The 16373-nt window shown below is 37.1% G+C and overlaps 1 protein-coding gene across 1 annotated transcript in view; it reads left to right on the forward strand.

The window, feature by feature from the left end:
- The first annotated feature begins 2935 nt into the window (after positions 1 to 2935).
- The window catches only part of supt16h (SPT16 homolog, facilitates chromatin remodeling subunit), a 37365-nt gene continuing 23927 nt past the window's right edge, over positions 2936 to 16373 (forward strand). The window contains exons 1-7 of the mRNA XM_067447632.1: positions 2936 to 3278; positions 5336 to 5428; positions 5512 to 5682; positions 8768 to 8920; positions 9028 to 9174; positions 10429 to 10580; positions 15265 to 15437. Coding sequence (XP_067303733.1) covers positions 3213 to 3278; positions 5336 to 5428; positions 5512 to 5682; positions 8768 to 8920; positions 9028 to 9174; positions 10429 to 10580; positions 15265 to 15437 — 955 coding nt within the window. The 5' untranslated portion in view covers positions 2936 to 3212. The remainder of the gene's footprint in view (positions 3279 to 5335; positions 5429 to 5511; positions 5683 to 8767; positions 8921 to 9027; positions 9175 to 10428; positions 10581 to 15264; positions 15438 to 16373) is intronic.

Consider the following 16373-nt stretch of genomic DNA (forward strand, 5'->3'; position numbering starts at 1 on the left):
AAAAATAATAATTTAAATTTACAGCTGTGCTTGCTAGAAATTAACCGTAAAAAAATATGGTAGCAACATTTTAGGTTTTACAGATTTAAGTTAAATTTAAAATTAAAAAAAAAATTCACAATGTTAAATGACCAAACTATTGAACTTTTGATATAGTGTGCCAACCACCAATCACATTGGAGATGAGTCACATGATTAATCACTACTCGTATACAGAAGGTGCACAGTCTCTCACACACTAAACACCATCACACACATTTCAAACATGCAATAAACATTCAACAAAGAAGAGACCGTTATTTCAACAAAAATCCGTCAAATGTGAAGTGTCAGGGAATTATGGGAATGTCAATATACAGTTTTTCACTTTTTCACTTCCAAAAACTACATTTAACAGTATTTTAATGTAAAATTACATTCAATGTATATTACAGTTATTTACCGTATATAGTACAGAAACTTTCAGTTGACCAAATTTTCATGAAATAAAAACACAATCATTTTTACAGTCTATCCTGTTAAAATCACAATCATTTTTAGTCTTTACTGTAAAAATTATTGTGATTTTTTTTTACAGTAAAGTCTAAAAAGATCACAATTTTAACGGTAAAGACTGTAAAAATATTGCGATTTTAACAGTAAAGACTAAAAATTATCGTGATCGATTGTGATTTTATTTCGTGAAATTTCGTGAAACGTCTTTACCGTTAAAATCACTATTTTTTGTCTTTACAGTTAAATCACGATCATTTTTTACCTGATTTACCATTAAAATCCCGAATTTTTTTGTCTTTACTGTTAAAATAACAAAAAAATTTACAGTCTTTACAATTAAAATCACAATAATTTTTAGTCTTTAGTGTTAAAATCAGGATCATTTTTTACCGTTGTTTTTAGTGAATTATGTGATTTACACACACTACTAGTTTTAAAATTATAATTGTACATAACGTAAAATACATTGTTTATAATCAAACTTCTTAAAATTATATCCAGACAGTGTTTCTCAAGCAGGACAATGTACAATTTATTAAAAGATATATTTTTAATAACAACTAGTATGATTGAAAACGCCTTGACTTAAAATATTAAAAAACACTAATATACTGTATCCCCCCCCCCCAGTTCCTATTAATTTTATTGAAGAATATACAGTTCTTGTTAAATTAATTTGTACAGCGATTATGACATAAGTCGTCATTATAATTAAATAAGAAACTTTGATTTGGTTTAAAACTTAATTGTTAAAATTTTTGTTTTTCATATTTATGTTACTGTTCTTTTATGTGGTTTATGCAAAATAACATTTTGATGATTAATTTTACACAATTGTTTACTAATTTGAGATACTGTATTAAAACTTATTGGTGAATTCTGCCCTTATATTTGTGTAATTGTTCTTTTTCTGTGATTTATGCAAAATACTAATTTATAAAAAATAAAAAAATAAAAATAATTGTACATTACTGTTTTAGATTACTAAATTTTTGATTATAGTATATGCATTGTTTATAAACAAACTTCTTTTTAACATGACATTTAAGATTTGTTTTAATGAATTCTGCCATTTATCTAATTTTTCTTTTTATGCAAAATAATAGTTTACTATTAGAGATTGTTTTAAAAAACTTCGCATTCAGACAGTTTTTCATTATCAGGATGACCTAAAAAGTATTAAAATATATATATTTTTAACAACATATGGATTAATATAGTAAAACAATCTTACTAAAAAAAGACTATAAAAGATTTTGACTGAAATCATATTTATATATTTTTCCCCTCATTTCCTATTGATTTTATTGAAGAATATACTGTTCTTAAAACGTTTGTTATTGTAACATTTATTTGTTCAGCGACTATGACAGATTATAATAGTTTCAGAGGAAGTCCTCATAACTATTATATCAAAAAAATTGATCTCCTTCAAAACCTATTTATTAAAACAGTTGTTTTTAGTGAATTCTCTCATATTTATGTAACTTTTAATTTATGTGGTTTATGCAAAATAACATTTTAAAAATGATTAATTTTACATAATTGTTTACTCTTTTAGATTGTTTATTAAAAAAAACCTGATTCAGACAGTTTTTCAGAATCAGGATGACTTAAAAAATATTCAAATACATATTTTTAATAATATTAACTAGTATAGTTAATAAAGTAAAACAATATTACTTAATTAAAATACTAAAAAAGACTAAAAGTTGTCGACTGAAATCATATTTATGTATTTTTCCCCTCAGTTCGGATTTTATTGACGAAATACAGTTCTTGAAATGTATGTTATTGTAAAATAAATTGTTGTTTATTAACTTATTTTTTATTAATGTCCGTTAAGGACAAACCGTTTTTTTCATCTTATTTGAAAGAGGCAAACCCACGTGCTCTGGTGGAACTCGCGCTCTTTCGAATGACACTAGATGGCGGGAAAAAAAAGCCGTGCTCGCGGACGGCCGGAACACGGTGACGTGAGGGTGAAGGCGGAGCGTAGCATGTGACCGCGACGGCGCGATTTCATTTGTCGCTGACCTGATGACGTGGCACCCAGGGCGGGAGTTTTCTGCCAGGGAGGGAAAACGCAGGAAAACAAAAGCCATAATAAATACCACCAATGATTTTAAACATTGAATATATAGCTAATAAATGAGCGCAGACTTGTTCGTTTTTTAATCCGCCATTTTAAACAGATCATTAGCGTTGTTTTAGTACAAAATAATAATAATACATATAATACACATACAATAATAATAATAATACACATAACACAAAATGGCAGCGTAAATAAATAAATATTTTCGAACACAAAGAAATTAATTTAATTAATTTAAACGAATAAAAATAGGTAATTAAAAACAAATGTATAATTCATAAATATATTAAATAGAGCAGAAAGGGGGCGGAGCTAAAGATCGGACACACATGCGTGTTTTAACATGATATTATTCACTTCATCATCATCACACTGCACACACACACCGAATGAGCACTTAAAACTGTACATTTTAAAGAAGTCGTCGTCTTTTTAATAGACACCGGGGAAATTATTGAATAATTATTTTTCATATTTTCGATTTTTTTTTTTCGCGTTTGTTGTTCTATCGTCCGGTAGTGAGTAGAAACAGTGCAAATCACACGAGAGAGTGTGTGTGCGTGTGTATAAGTGTGTGAGAGTGTGTTTGTTCCCTCAGTGTGTGTGTTGATGTGATATTATGGCGGTGAATCTGGATAAAGAAGCGTTTTACCGCCGCATCAAGCGACTCTACGGCAACTGGAAGGTACAGAAAGCTCGACGCCCGTCACAAACATCGCTAACGCTTCATATCGAGCATATTATATCATAATTATTCATGTATGATGTGTTTAAAGTCGCGTATGTGATGCTGGAAATCCTCACACACACACACACATATACATACACACACATTCTCAGGCCTCATTTCCATATAACTGTTATATAAACACACTCGATCGACTCGGTGTGTTTCTGATATGATCTGTAGAGTGTGTGTGTTTTGTTGTTTTCTTTATTAAATCGCTGGAGTTTGCGGTTATTTCAAACCATTTGTGTGGCTAGCATAGCGGCTAGTGTTAGCATGTTTAGCATGGTATATGTATATGTGTTAGCATGGTAGCATACAATGTTTCCACGCCATTTCCGCTCGGGTTTTATTCGCGCTAATGAAGTTAACGATAGTGTAAATAGTCTGTGTGTGTTCAGTAGATGTTTATCACATTAATTTGTGATTTTAATGCGAGACTTTTGTGTGGTGTAGCATGTAGCTGTGAGCTAGCTCATATTAAGACATGCTGCAGGTGGCAAAAAAAAAAATCAAGTTAATTTGAAAAAATGTCCTGGTCTAATGCTGCTCCTCCTGGACTGTTGAAGCTACATCCACCAAACTCAGACTAGACCTCCAGACGGTTCTGACTGCAGTTACTTTATATTTTCAGACTGATCCTACTTAAAGTTCTCCTAAAAATGCTAATCTAAACTTGGAAAAATCCCATAGACTTTCATTGACGGGAGTGTTCAGATGAGCCAAGACCGTTCAAACTCCAACTGACTAAATTCAAATTTTGACAGTTAGAGGGGCTCATTAGTCTGTCTGTCTGTCTGTCTATCTATCTATCTATCTATCTATCTATCTATCTATCTATCTATCTATCTATCTATCTATCTATCTATCTATCTATCTATCTATCTATCTATCTATCTATCTATCTATCTATCTATCTATTTCATTGACGGGAGTGTTCAGATGAGCCAAGACTGTTCAAACTCCAACTGACTAAATTCAAATTTTGACAGTTAGAGAGGCTCAATAGATATCTATCTATCTATCTATCTATCTATCTATCTATCTATCTATCTATCTATCTATCTATCTATCTATCTATCTATCTATATCTCTATAATAATTTCGAACTACCTATCTAGAAAATCGAACACCCTAACAACCGCCTTAAACACCATGGCAACCAGACAGAACACCTTAGCAAACGCATGGCAACATCCTAGCAACCATCTAACAAGAACTTATCTATCTATCTATCTGAACACCCTAGCAACCGCCTAAAACACCATGGCAACTGCCTAACAACCAGACAGAACATCCAGGCAGCAGCATAGCAACCACCCAGAATACCCTAGCAACCACCTGAGTACCCTAGCAACCATCCAGCAATAATTTATCAATGCTTCTATCAATCTCTTTCTATTCTGTCAATTTGTTTTGTATCTTATTTATTAAAACTACTAAACTTAAACTGTTTAACTATTTGGCTAGGCTTTTTCAAGCCAACTTAAAGTGTTAGTCTACAAACTTTTATATCTTAGTTGTTGTTATGGTATGTTTTTGTTTACGACAAATATCAAAAGGCTCAATCTTGAGCAATCTTGTGCTTTTCTACTTGCGCTGTTATATGGTTCACTGCAAAAATGCTCTTCTTACTTAGTCAAAATATCTAAAAATTCTTACATTAAGAAACATTTACGACACAAGTAAAAAACGTTTTGTTTTGGGGGGAAAATAACTCAAAATGAAGAGAGTTTTTGCTTAAAATAAGATAAATAATCTGCCAATGGGGTGAGAAAAATAATCTTGTTTTCTGTTTGAATTAAGATTATTTTTCTCACCCCATTGGCAGATTATTTATCTTATTTTAATCAAAAACTCGACTAGAAACGAGACAAATACTAAGTAAGAACAGCTTTTTTTGCAGTGTTTAGGAAATGTGTAATACTTTTGGATATAGAAGTGTTGCCTATATGGTAATGCACTGGTCTGATGTGATAACTCGTGACTCTTTATGATCTGACTCTGCGTGACAGAAAGGGGAAGATGAGTTCGGAAAGGTGGACGCCATCGTGGTGTCGGTCGGAGTGGATGAGGAGATCGTCTACGCCAAATCTACAGCCCTTCAGGTGCAGGAAAACCCGTACGATCCCCTCGGAGCGATAGTTTCCCGCTCCGCAGCCCAATAATCACGTGCTTTTCCTCTCGGCAGACGTGGCTGTTCGGGTACGAGCTCACCGACACCATTATGGTGTTCTGCGAGACCAAGATCATCTTTCTGGCCAGCAAGAAGAAAGTGGAGTTCCTGAAGCAGGTGGCCGTAACCAAGGGCAACGAGAACGCCAACGGGATTCCTCCAATCACGCTGCTCGTCCGGGAAAAGGTATCGTACGATGTTGGGTAGGGCTGGGTATCGATTCAGATGTTTCGATTCGATTTCGCTTCACAAGCCCTCAAATCAATTTGATTTTCGATTCACAGGCCTTCAAATTGATTCGATTTTCAGTTCACATGCCTTCAAATTGATTCGATTTCGGTTTTCGATTCACATGCCCTCAAATCGATTCTATTTTAAATTCACAAGCCCTCAATTCGATTTCGATTTACAAGCCCTCAAATCGATTCAATTAGATTTTCGATTCACATGCCTAGAAATCGATTCAATTCGATTTTTGATTTACAAGCCCTCAAATCGATTTAATTTTAGATTCACAAGCCCTCAAATCGATTCGATTTTAGATTCACAAGCCCTCAAATCGGTTCAATTCGATTTTCGATTCACAAGCCCTCAAATCGATTCTATTTTAAATTCACAAGCCCTCAAATCGATTCGATTTCGATTCACAAGCCCTCAAATCGATTCAATTAGATTTTCGATTCACATGCCTAGAAATCGATTCAATTCGATTTTCGATTCACATGCCTAGAAATCGATTCGATTTTCGATTCACATGCCCTCAAATCGATTCGATTTTCGATTCACATGCCTTCAAATCGATTCGATTTTAGATTCACAAGCCCTCAAATCGATTCGATTTTCGATTCACATGCCCTCAAATCGATTCGATTTTCGATTCACATGCCTTCAAATCGATTCGATTTTCGATTCACATGCCTTCAAATCGATTCGATTTTAGATTCACAAGCCCTCAAATCGATTCGATTTTAGATTCACAAGCCCTCAAATCGATTCGATTTTAGATTCACAAGCCCTCAAATCGATTCGATTTTAGATTCACAAGCCCTCAAATCGATTCGATTTTAGATTCACAAGCCCTCAAATCGATTCGATTTTAGATTCACAAGCCCTCAAATCGATTCGATTTTAGATTCACAAGCCCTCAAATCGATTCGATTTTAGATTCACAAGCCCTCAAATCGGTTCGATTCGATTTTCGATTCACAAGCCCTCAAATCGGTTCGATTCGATTTTCGATTCACAAGCCCTCAAATCGATTCTATTTTAAATTCACAAGCCCTCAAATCGATTCGATTTCGATTCACAAGCCCTCAAATCGATTCAATTAGATTTTCGATTCACATGCCTAGAAATCGATTCAATTCGATTTTCGATTCACATGCCCTCAAATCGATTCGATTTTCGATTCACATGCCCTCAAATCGATTCGATTTTCGATTCACATGCCTTCAAATCGATTCGATTTTCGATTCACATGCCTTCAAATCGATTCGATTTTAGATTCACAAGCCCTCAAATCGATTCGATTTTAGATTCACAAGCCCTCAAATCGATTCGATTTTAGATTCACAAGCCCTCAAATCGATTCGATTTTAGATTCACAAGCCCTCAAATCGATTCGATTTTAGATTCACAAGCCCTCAAATCGATTCAGATTATCGATTCACAAGCCCTCAAATCGATTCGGATTATCGATTCACAAGCCCTCAAATCGATTCGGATTATCGATTCACAAGCCCTCAAATCGATTTAATTTTAGATTCACAAGCCCTCAAATCGGTTCAATTCGATTTTCGATTCACAAGCCCTCAAATCGATTCTATTTTAAATTCACAAGCCCTCAAATCGATTCGATTTCGATTCACAAGCCCTCAAATCGATTCAATTAGATTTTCGATTCACATGCCTAGAAATCGATTCAATTCGATTTTCGATTCACATGCCCTCAAATCGATTCGTTTTTCGATTCACATGCCCTCAAATCGATTCGATTTTCGATTCACATGCCTTCAAATCGATTCGATTTTAGATTCACAAGCCCTCAAATCGATTCGATTTTAGATTCACAAGCCCTCAAATCGATTCGATTTTAGATTCACAAGCCCTCAAATCGATTCGATTTTAGATTCACAAGCCCTCAAATCGATTCGATTTTAGATTCACAAGCCCTCAAATCGATTCGATTTTAGATTCACAAGCCCTCAAATCGATTCGATTTTAGATTCACAAGCCCTCAAATCGATTCGATTTTAGATTCACAAGCCCTCAAATCGGTTCGATTCGATTTTAGATTCACAAGCCCTCAAATCGATTCTATTTTAAATTCACAAGCCCTCAAATCGATTCGATTTCGATTCACAAGCCCTCAAATCGATTCAATTAGATTTTCGATTCACAAGCCCTCAAATCGATTCAATTAGATTTTCGATTCACATGCCTAGAAATCGATTCAATTCGATTTTCGATTCACATGCCCTCAAATCGATTCGATTTTCGATTCACATGCCTTCAAATCGATTCGATTTTCGATTCACATGCCTTCAAATCGATTCGATTTTCGATTCACATGCCTTCAAATCGATTCGATTTTCGATTCACATGCCTTCAAATCGATTCGATTTTAGATTCACAAGCCCTCAAATCGATTCGATTTTAGATTCACAAGCCCTCAAATCGATTCAGATTATCGATTCACAAGCCCTCAAATCGATTCGGATTATCGATTCACAAGCCCTCAAATCGATTCGGATTATCGATTCACAAGCCCTCAAATCGATTCGGATTATCGATTCACAAGCCCTCAAATCGATTCGGATTATCGATTCAACTCAAATGAATATAGATTTAATACAAATATCACATACTTTCAAAAGTAATATTCTAAACACTGACTATTTTTACCAAAGTCATTTTCTGGCAAGATATCTACATTTTTAATTGACGAACAAACATAATCATCGGACGGACTCAAATCGTCGCTTTAACGTGTTTCAAATCTGTTTGTCAAGTCAGCTTTATTTCTATCGCTCTTCTCCAGCGCCGATTGTGTCAGAGCAGCTTCAGTGTCAAACAGGACAATACTGCAGCAGAATGTGATTTGGCTGTACAGTCGTTCTGGAGTAAACAGTGATGTTATCAGCTTATTTTAATTTATCATAGAAGGACAATGTGGGCAGATCAGTAATAAAGTTAATTTAGTAATTAATTTTATTTGGATATTTAGTTGAAAACGTAGATAGAAATATTAGTGTCCTTGATTGTGTGACAGAACGAGAGCAACAAGGTGAACTTTGAGAAGATGATCGAAGCCATCCGAGGAAGTAAAGATGGCAAGACGGTGGGCGTGTTCATCAAGGACAAGTTCCCCGGCGAATACATGAAGAGCTGGAGCGACATGATCACGGCCGAGGGCTTGGAGAAGGTCAGATCTGTCTCTCTAACTCAGCTTAGCTCATCATTTTGTTCTTTAGTAAGCATGCCGTAGCAAACACTGAGGTTACACTGAAGTAAATGTGGGACTGGTGTCAGGTGGACATCAGCACAGTGGTGGCGTATACGATGGCGGTGAAGGAGGACGGAGAGCTGGCGCTCATGAAGAAAGCGGCGGCCATTACCAGCGACGTCTTCACCAAGTTCTTCAAGGAGAGGGTGATGGAGATCGTGGACGCTGACGAGGTTTGTTTACGTGCAACACACTTTATGCTGCGATGCAACCTTTTCAGCTGTCAAAGGAAAAACCAGCAAAAAGATACGGCTTAATATATGCACCATTTTTTCATCTATAAACCATCTATAACATGCTGAGACTTATATAACGCAATTTTATGTAATACCATTGAAAACTACAATGTTTGTGCTGTATGAGAGTTTTATAGCACTTTTTTTGTTCTGAAAATTGTGGGAAACCAAATATTGGCTGATTAATATTGCTGCAGTAATTCAGGGAAAAGGAGCCCCAACTAATTATTGAGTGCTGTACATGCTCATACTTTTCATGTTTGTACTTTTCAGATGGCCAAGATTTCTAAAAATCCTTTCTAAGTAATAATCTAAATTTCTGAGATGCTCCATTTGGGGTTTCCTTTGCCTGTTTTAAGCAAAAACTCACTTCATTTTGATATTTTTTCCCCCCAGAAAACAAGCAAAAATATTGTTTGCCATTTTACTGATCTAGTAAATGCATCTTGATTTAGGATATTTAGATATTTGGACTGGAAACAAGACAAAATACTTAATAAGGAGCATTTTTTGCTGAATAAATGCACTTACGCAACCTTGGTGTGACACTTCAAAGTCTTTCTTGCTGTTGTTTTAATTGAAAAACATTAATGTTGAATTTCAAGAGACATTTCTTATTATTCCTTTAGGCCTATATGATAATTAGTCTTTAATATATATCTTTAAACTAGATGAGGGCATATAAACCATGCGCATGGGTCAACATTCGCTTGATTTGTGCTTAAATGCATCCCAAAATGATAACCATCGTGATTATAATTTTAAGCAAAATAATGTGGATTATCAATGCTGAATGACAATGGGAGTGTTTTCCTCGATGAAATCTAGAGTGTAATGCTCAGACATTTAGTCGACTAAGTCTTGACTTAACCAAAAAAGGACAAGGTTGACTAAATGTCTGAGCATTTTAGTCTAGATTTCATCAATAAAAACATAGAAAAAAAGCACAGGACTAAAACTAAATGGAAAAAGTAGCTGATGAAATTAACCCTAACTAGCAGTTTGTGAAACTCTCACCGAACAACTTCCGTGTGCTTCAAACTTCATCATTATGAAGTACACGGCAGATGTGCCCCTGTGAAAGGATTCATGATATCCTAAGTGCTGTTTTTGGGCCGCAAGTGATCACTGAAGCGGCTCGTAGGTTGACTCGAGGGCTAAACCTGTTGTCTCTGTTTGGATGTTCTTCAGAAAGTGAAGCACAGTCGATTGGCCGAGTCGGTGGAGAAGGCCATCGAGGACCGGAAGTTTTTGGGCGGGGTCGACCCGTCCACTGTGGAGATGTGCTATCCACCAATCATCCAGAGCGGAGGAAACTACAGCCTAAAGTTCAGCGTGGTCAGGTGAGACGATATTGTCTGATGCCAGACGAAAGCTCCAAAAATCGGCCGTGTATGGTGTCTCATCAGACTGCTTTGAGTAGAGTTAAATCATGGAGGTGGCCAGAAGTGTTTGGGGCTGACTTTAGAGGATGCTGGAGGTCTCTGTACAAGCCTCCTGTAGAGAAATGTACAGCGGAGACTTATCTATGGCATAATAGTGACAAACAGACATGTGGCGCACCTGAATCCAGAAGCAGGGAGGGAATGTCTCTTGTGGGATGGATGAAACGGTTGATCATTTCTTTATCCAGTGTGGGAGCTTAAAGGGTTAGTTCAGCCGAAAATGAAATGTCTGTCATTAACTCCTCTCCCTAAAGTCGCTCCACACCCGTAAGACCTCCGCTCATCTTCACACACAGTTTAAGATATTTTATATTTAGTCCGAGAGCGTATGCAAGTGTATGCACACTATACTGTCCATGTCCAGAAAGGGAATAAAAACATCATCACAGTAGTCCATATGAGACATCAGTGGGTTAATTAGAGTCTCTTGAAGCATCCAAAATACATTTGGGTCCAAAAATAACAAAAACTACGACTTTATTCAGCATTGGCTTCTCTTCCGCGTTTGTGTTCAATCCTCAAATAAAGATTCAAACGGTTATGACTCAGTGAATTGATTCATGATTCGGATCGCCAATGACTCGTGATTTCAGCAGTTTGATATGCGATCCGAATCATGAATCAATCGATCAATAAATCTAAAAATAAATACATGAGGGAAAAATAAATGTAAAACATAAATGAACGCAGAAATATAAAAATAAATGTCAAATTTAATTAACAAATAAATAAAAGTTAAAAAGTATTTTTATAAAAGCAGAAAATAGTAAATTAAGGGAAAGATAACACAAAATTGTATTTGATTAAAAATTAATCATTTATTTTATCAAGTCGTTTATTCTGTTATTTATTTTCCTATTATCACATTTATTTATATATTTATGTTTTTATTTACATCAAGTCAAGTCAAAGTCAAATATACTTTATTGTCCCGAAGGAAATTTTTCTTAGGCGCAGTGCCACAACAGCAGTAGAACAAAGAGTACACAAATAAACAACAAGATACATACGAAAATGTACAACATACAACATACATACATACAGCAGCAGTACTGTAATCATACATAATCTGTGCAAACCCTGCATATAAAGTAAATAATATCATCTGGCTCTAAAGCAAAAACATTCTTAAAATAGAACCTTGGATCAGCTAAAACAAATCTGCAATACAAACATATGAAACAATAAATAATAAATAATAATAAAAACCATTCCTGTGAGCAGATTAGAATATTCAGGAATATAAAATCAAGTAAATTAATGGGCCTCTTTGTTGAGCAGAGTAATGGATGTAGGAATAAAAGAGAGCTTCAGACGGTTAGTTTTCCATCTGTAAGCTCTATACCTTCTGCCTGAAGGGAGAAGCTCATACTCTGTAAATAAAATGTGAGAGGGATCATTAACAATCCTATGAGCCAGTCTAGTAACAGTGCCTTCATAGATGGACTCCAAAGAAGGCACATCTTTTTGGCCTATCACTTTCATAGCTGTTTTTATGAATTTTTGAAGTTTGGATTTTTGTTGGACTGAGATACCACCAAACCATGCAGCCATACCATATCTGATAATACTTTCAAGAACTGCAGAATAAAAGATCCACATAACTGCCCTGCTTACACCGAACAGCCTGAGCCGGCGGAGGAAGTGCAGTCTTTGTGCCAAGCGCCCACACAGACAATCTACATGTTCATTCATTTTCAGGTTACTATCCACTAGAAAACCAAGGTATTTGAAAGTGCTGACCTGCTCGATCACACTATCATCAATTATAACAGGAGCATGATCTCTCACTGTTCTTGGATCAAATATCATCTCTTTGGTCTTTTTTACATTAAAAACCAGATTGTGTTGTTCACACCAACTCTTAAAATAGTCGATCTCATGCATGTACACAGAAGGGCAATCATCTTTATACAGTAGGCTTAAAATTACTGTATCGTCAGAGAACTTGATGACATGATTGTTACACAGACGGCTTCTGCATCCATTTGTGTACAGTGTAAATAAAAAAGGAGAACTCACACAGCCCTGAGGAACACCTGTGTTAGAGTATTTGATTGAGGAGAGGACATCATGAACTCTAACTTGCTGTTGTCTATCTGTTAAAAAAGAATAAAACCACTTGATAATAAAAGAGTTCACATTCAAATCAGACAGTTTCTGGACCAGTTGCAGAGGTAGTACAGTGTTAAATGCAGACGAAAAATCAACAAATAAGACCCTAGCATAAGCTTTAGGGTTTTCCACATGTTTGTTAATAAGATGCATTAAGGTAGCAATTGCATCCTCCGTACTGCGACCCTTTCTGTATGCAAATTGGAACGGATCCAAACAAGAGTGAACATCCGTCTTAAGCATGTCCACAATGATCTTTTCGAAGCACTTCATAACCACAGATGTTAAGGCTATAGGCCTTAAGTCATTGTTAACAGTGGGACAAGATACTTTTGGCACCGGGATAATTACAGATTTCTTCCACAGAGCGGGGACAGAGTAGTTCAATAAGGATTTTTGGAAAATTGGACACCAAGCAGCGGTCAGTTCCAGGGCACAAGTCCTCAGTAAGATGGCTGAAAGGCCGTCCGGTCCAGCTGATTTTTTATTGCAGACCTTATTAAAAACTGTGTGGACCTGTTTAGGATAGATAGTAGGACAACAAGAAGCAGCACTAATCGGTAAGTTGTCAAATAATCCAGCACACCCTTGGGGAGGATTCATGGTCCCAAACCTGAGAAAGAAGTCATTGAGTTCATCAGCTCTCTCAATGTCATTAGTGGTGGAAAGCTGGATCCTGCTGGGGTTCATGTTAGTGATGCTTTTCATAGTGTCCCACAGTTTTTTATTGTCCATGGAGCTGAAACTGCTCTCGACAGCCTCTCGATGTTTGACTCTTGCATTCCTTAGAGCAACATTTAGCTCCCTCTGTGCCACAGCTAAAGCTGTTTTGTCCTTGTTCCTAAAGGCCAGTTTCTTTTTGTTAATACAGATCTTAACATCCTTTGTTATGAAAGGCTTATTGTTCGGATAGTGTACAATGTCTTTCTTAGCCACAATATTTTCTGTGCAGAACGAGATGTAATCCGTTATAGCCTCAGTTGCCTCGTTGAGATCTAGTCGGTGAAAAATGCTCCAGTCAGTACTATGGAAACAGCCTCGCAGAGTCTTGATGCTGTCCTCGGTCCATTGCAACACAGTTTTGTGCTGGGGCTTGTTGGACTTTAGCACAGTTTTATAAGTGGGCAGCAGGTAAACAGTAGAATGATCTGAATTTGCGAGAGGAGAAAGTGAGTTTGCCTTATAGGCATTTTTAATATTACCGTAACACTTGTCAAGGATTGAACTGTGCCTGGTTGAGCATTTGACAAACTGATAAAAGCCAGACAGTGCCACTTCTGGCTTACAGTGATTGAAGTCGCCAAGAATGAAGAGAGGAGCCCCTGGGGTACGCTGAAGGAGTGTATGAGAACAGTCAGCGAGTAAGGTAGCTGCCCTCTTAGCGTTAGCACTGGGAGGAACATATGCAGCACAGATTATGATATTGCCGAATTCTCTTGGCAGATAAAAAGGGCGCAGAGAGAGGCACAACAGTTCTAAATCAGGGCTGCAAAGTACGTCTCTAACAGTGACTTGTTTACACCAGCTGTTACTCACATAGACACATATGCCTCCTCCTCTGCTCTTCCCGGATGTTTCTTTCCTGTCGGAGCGCCAGCTGGTAAATCCTTCCAGCTTCACCAGAGAGTCCGGAATATCTGTTGTTAGCCACGATTCAGTGAACACCAGTATACACGAGTCCCTGTATTCGTGGCAGTATCTAATGTTGACCCGGAGCTCGTCCATTTTGCTCCGCAGCGACCTCACGTTGCTAAGTATTATAGATGGCAGAGGGGGTCTAAGTCCTCTGCGTCGTAGCCTCTGTCTAACACCCCCTCTTCTGCCTCTCTTACGTCTCTGTTGTTTAACGGCAGACTTAACTGTCTGTACATATGTGTATATTTATTCATTTATTTACTTACTAATTCATTCATTCATTAACTTATTTATTTTTAGTTTGTGCAGGGTTGGTCCTCCATAGGAGCGACATTAGGGAGTTAATGACACTAACCCTTTAATGAAAGGGTGAACTTTTTTATTTATTGAATGTTGTTTTTGTTACGTTTTTTTGTTTTTGAATGATATTGGAATGAAATATGATAAAGGATAAAAATAAAGGTGTGTAAAATCTCTCTCTCTCTCTCTCTCTCTCTCTCTCTCTCTCTCTCTCTCGCTCTCTCTCTCGCTCTCTCTCTCGCTCTCTCTCTCGCTCTCTCTCTCGCTCTCTCTCTCGCTCTCTCTCGCTCTCTCTCTCGCTCTCTCTCTCGCTCTCTCTCTCGCTCTCTCTCTCGCTCTCTCTCTCTCTCTCTCTCTCTCTCTCTCTCTCTCTGTCTCTCTCTCTCTCTCGCTCTCTCGCTCTCTCTCTCTCTCTCTGTCTCTCTCTCTGTCTCTCTCTCTCTCTGTCTCTCTCGCTCTCTCGCTCTCTCTCTCTCTCTCTCTCTCTCTCTCTCTCTCTCTCTCTCTCTCTCTCTCTCTCTCTCTCTCTCAGCGATAAGAACCACATGCACTTCGGGGCGATCACGTGTGCGATGGGGATCCGCTATAAGTCCTACTGCTCGAATCTGGTGCGCACACTCATGGTCGACCCGCCGCAGGAAATGCAGGACAATTACAACTTCCTGTTGCAGGTGGAGGAGGAGCTTCTCAAAGAGCTGAAGCACGGTGAGCGTTTCTCTCAGGCAGGGAAAACTTAATGCTTATATATATAGGGCTGGGTGCCAGACGAAAGTATACACAAGACTTAAGGTGGTAAAACACGTTTGTGCTATTATCTCGGTCGGGACGACAGTCTTGCATAATGTTTAGAAGACGTGGTTCTGACTACGGTCAGACTTATAAAGTCCAAAAACTGCCATTCTGACGAGCTGACTTGTTTTCCTGTTTCCTGCCATAATCGCTCGCTGCGGCACCATCATTTCCGTATTCCCAAAATACTGTTCCATGATTGGCTGTTAGCATGTCGCTCCCTATGTTGCTAGGTTACCAGAGAGTGAGTGCCTTTGTTCGTGCAACCAAACTTCCTCTTAACTTCTGGTTTCTTTTGAGACCTAAAAATTATCAAACGTTTTATCAAATGCATTTATTGATATTGATCACGATCCATATCGTTATCGCTATATATATAAATAAAACAGAATTTGTCACATTTTGGATAAATAAATGAAAAGTAGGTCTGCACACTTAAATCACATCACGATATAGGCTAGTTTCATTTCTCACACACACACACACACACACACACACACACACACACACACACACACACACACACAGGTTATGGCATGAACTTCATCTCCAGAGCCGCTCTGAGTCGCTTTTATCGGTATTTTAGTTTTATTTGAGAAATATTAACACAGAAATTCAGGATTTTATTGCAAACTAATTGTTAAACAAACCTAATTAATTGGACATGTTTATGATTTAAATTATTAAAATGGAATCCAGAAAAATGTTAACGCAAGTTGAGAAATTATTTAATTGCGCTCTAAAAAAGTAATTGCTAAACTTTCAGTGACTTGCCGGTAAGTTACCGTTTGATGAGTTCAGTGATTTAGACGCTGTAAAACTCAACGCCGTGTTTTCATATCTCTCTTTACT

This window comes from Pseudorasbora parva, chromosome 1 (genome assembly GCF_024679245.1).
Source record: "Pseudorasbora parva isolate DD20220531a chromosome 1, ASM2467924v1, whole genome shotgun sequence".
In the NCBI taxonomy this organism is placed as follows: Eukaryota; Metazoa; Chordata; class Actinopteri; order Cypriniformes; family Gobionidae; genus Pseudorasbora; species Pseudorasbora parva.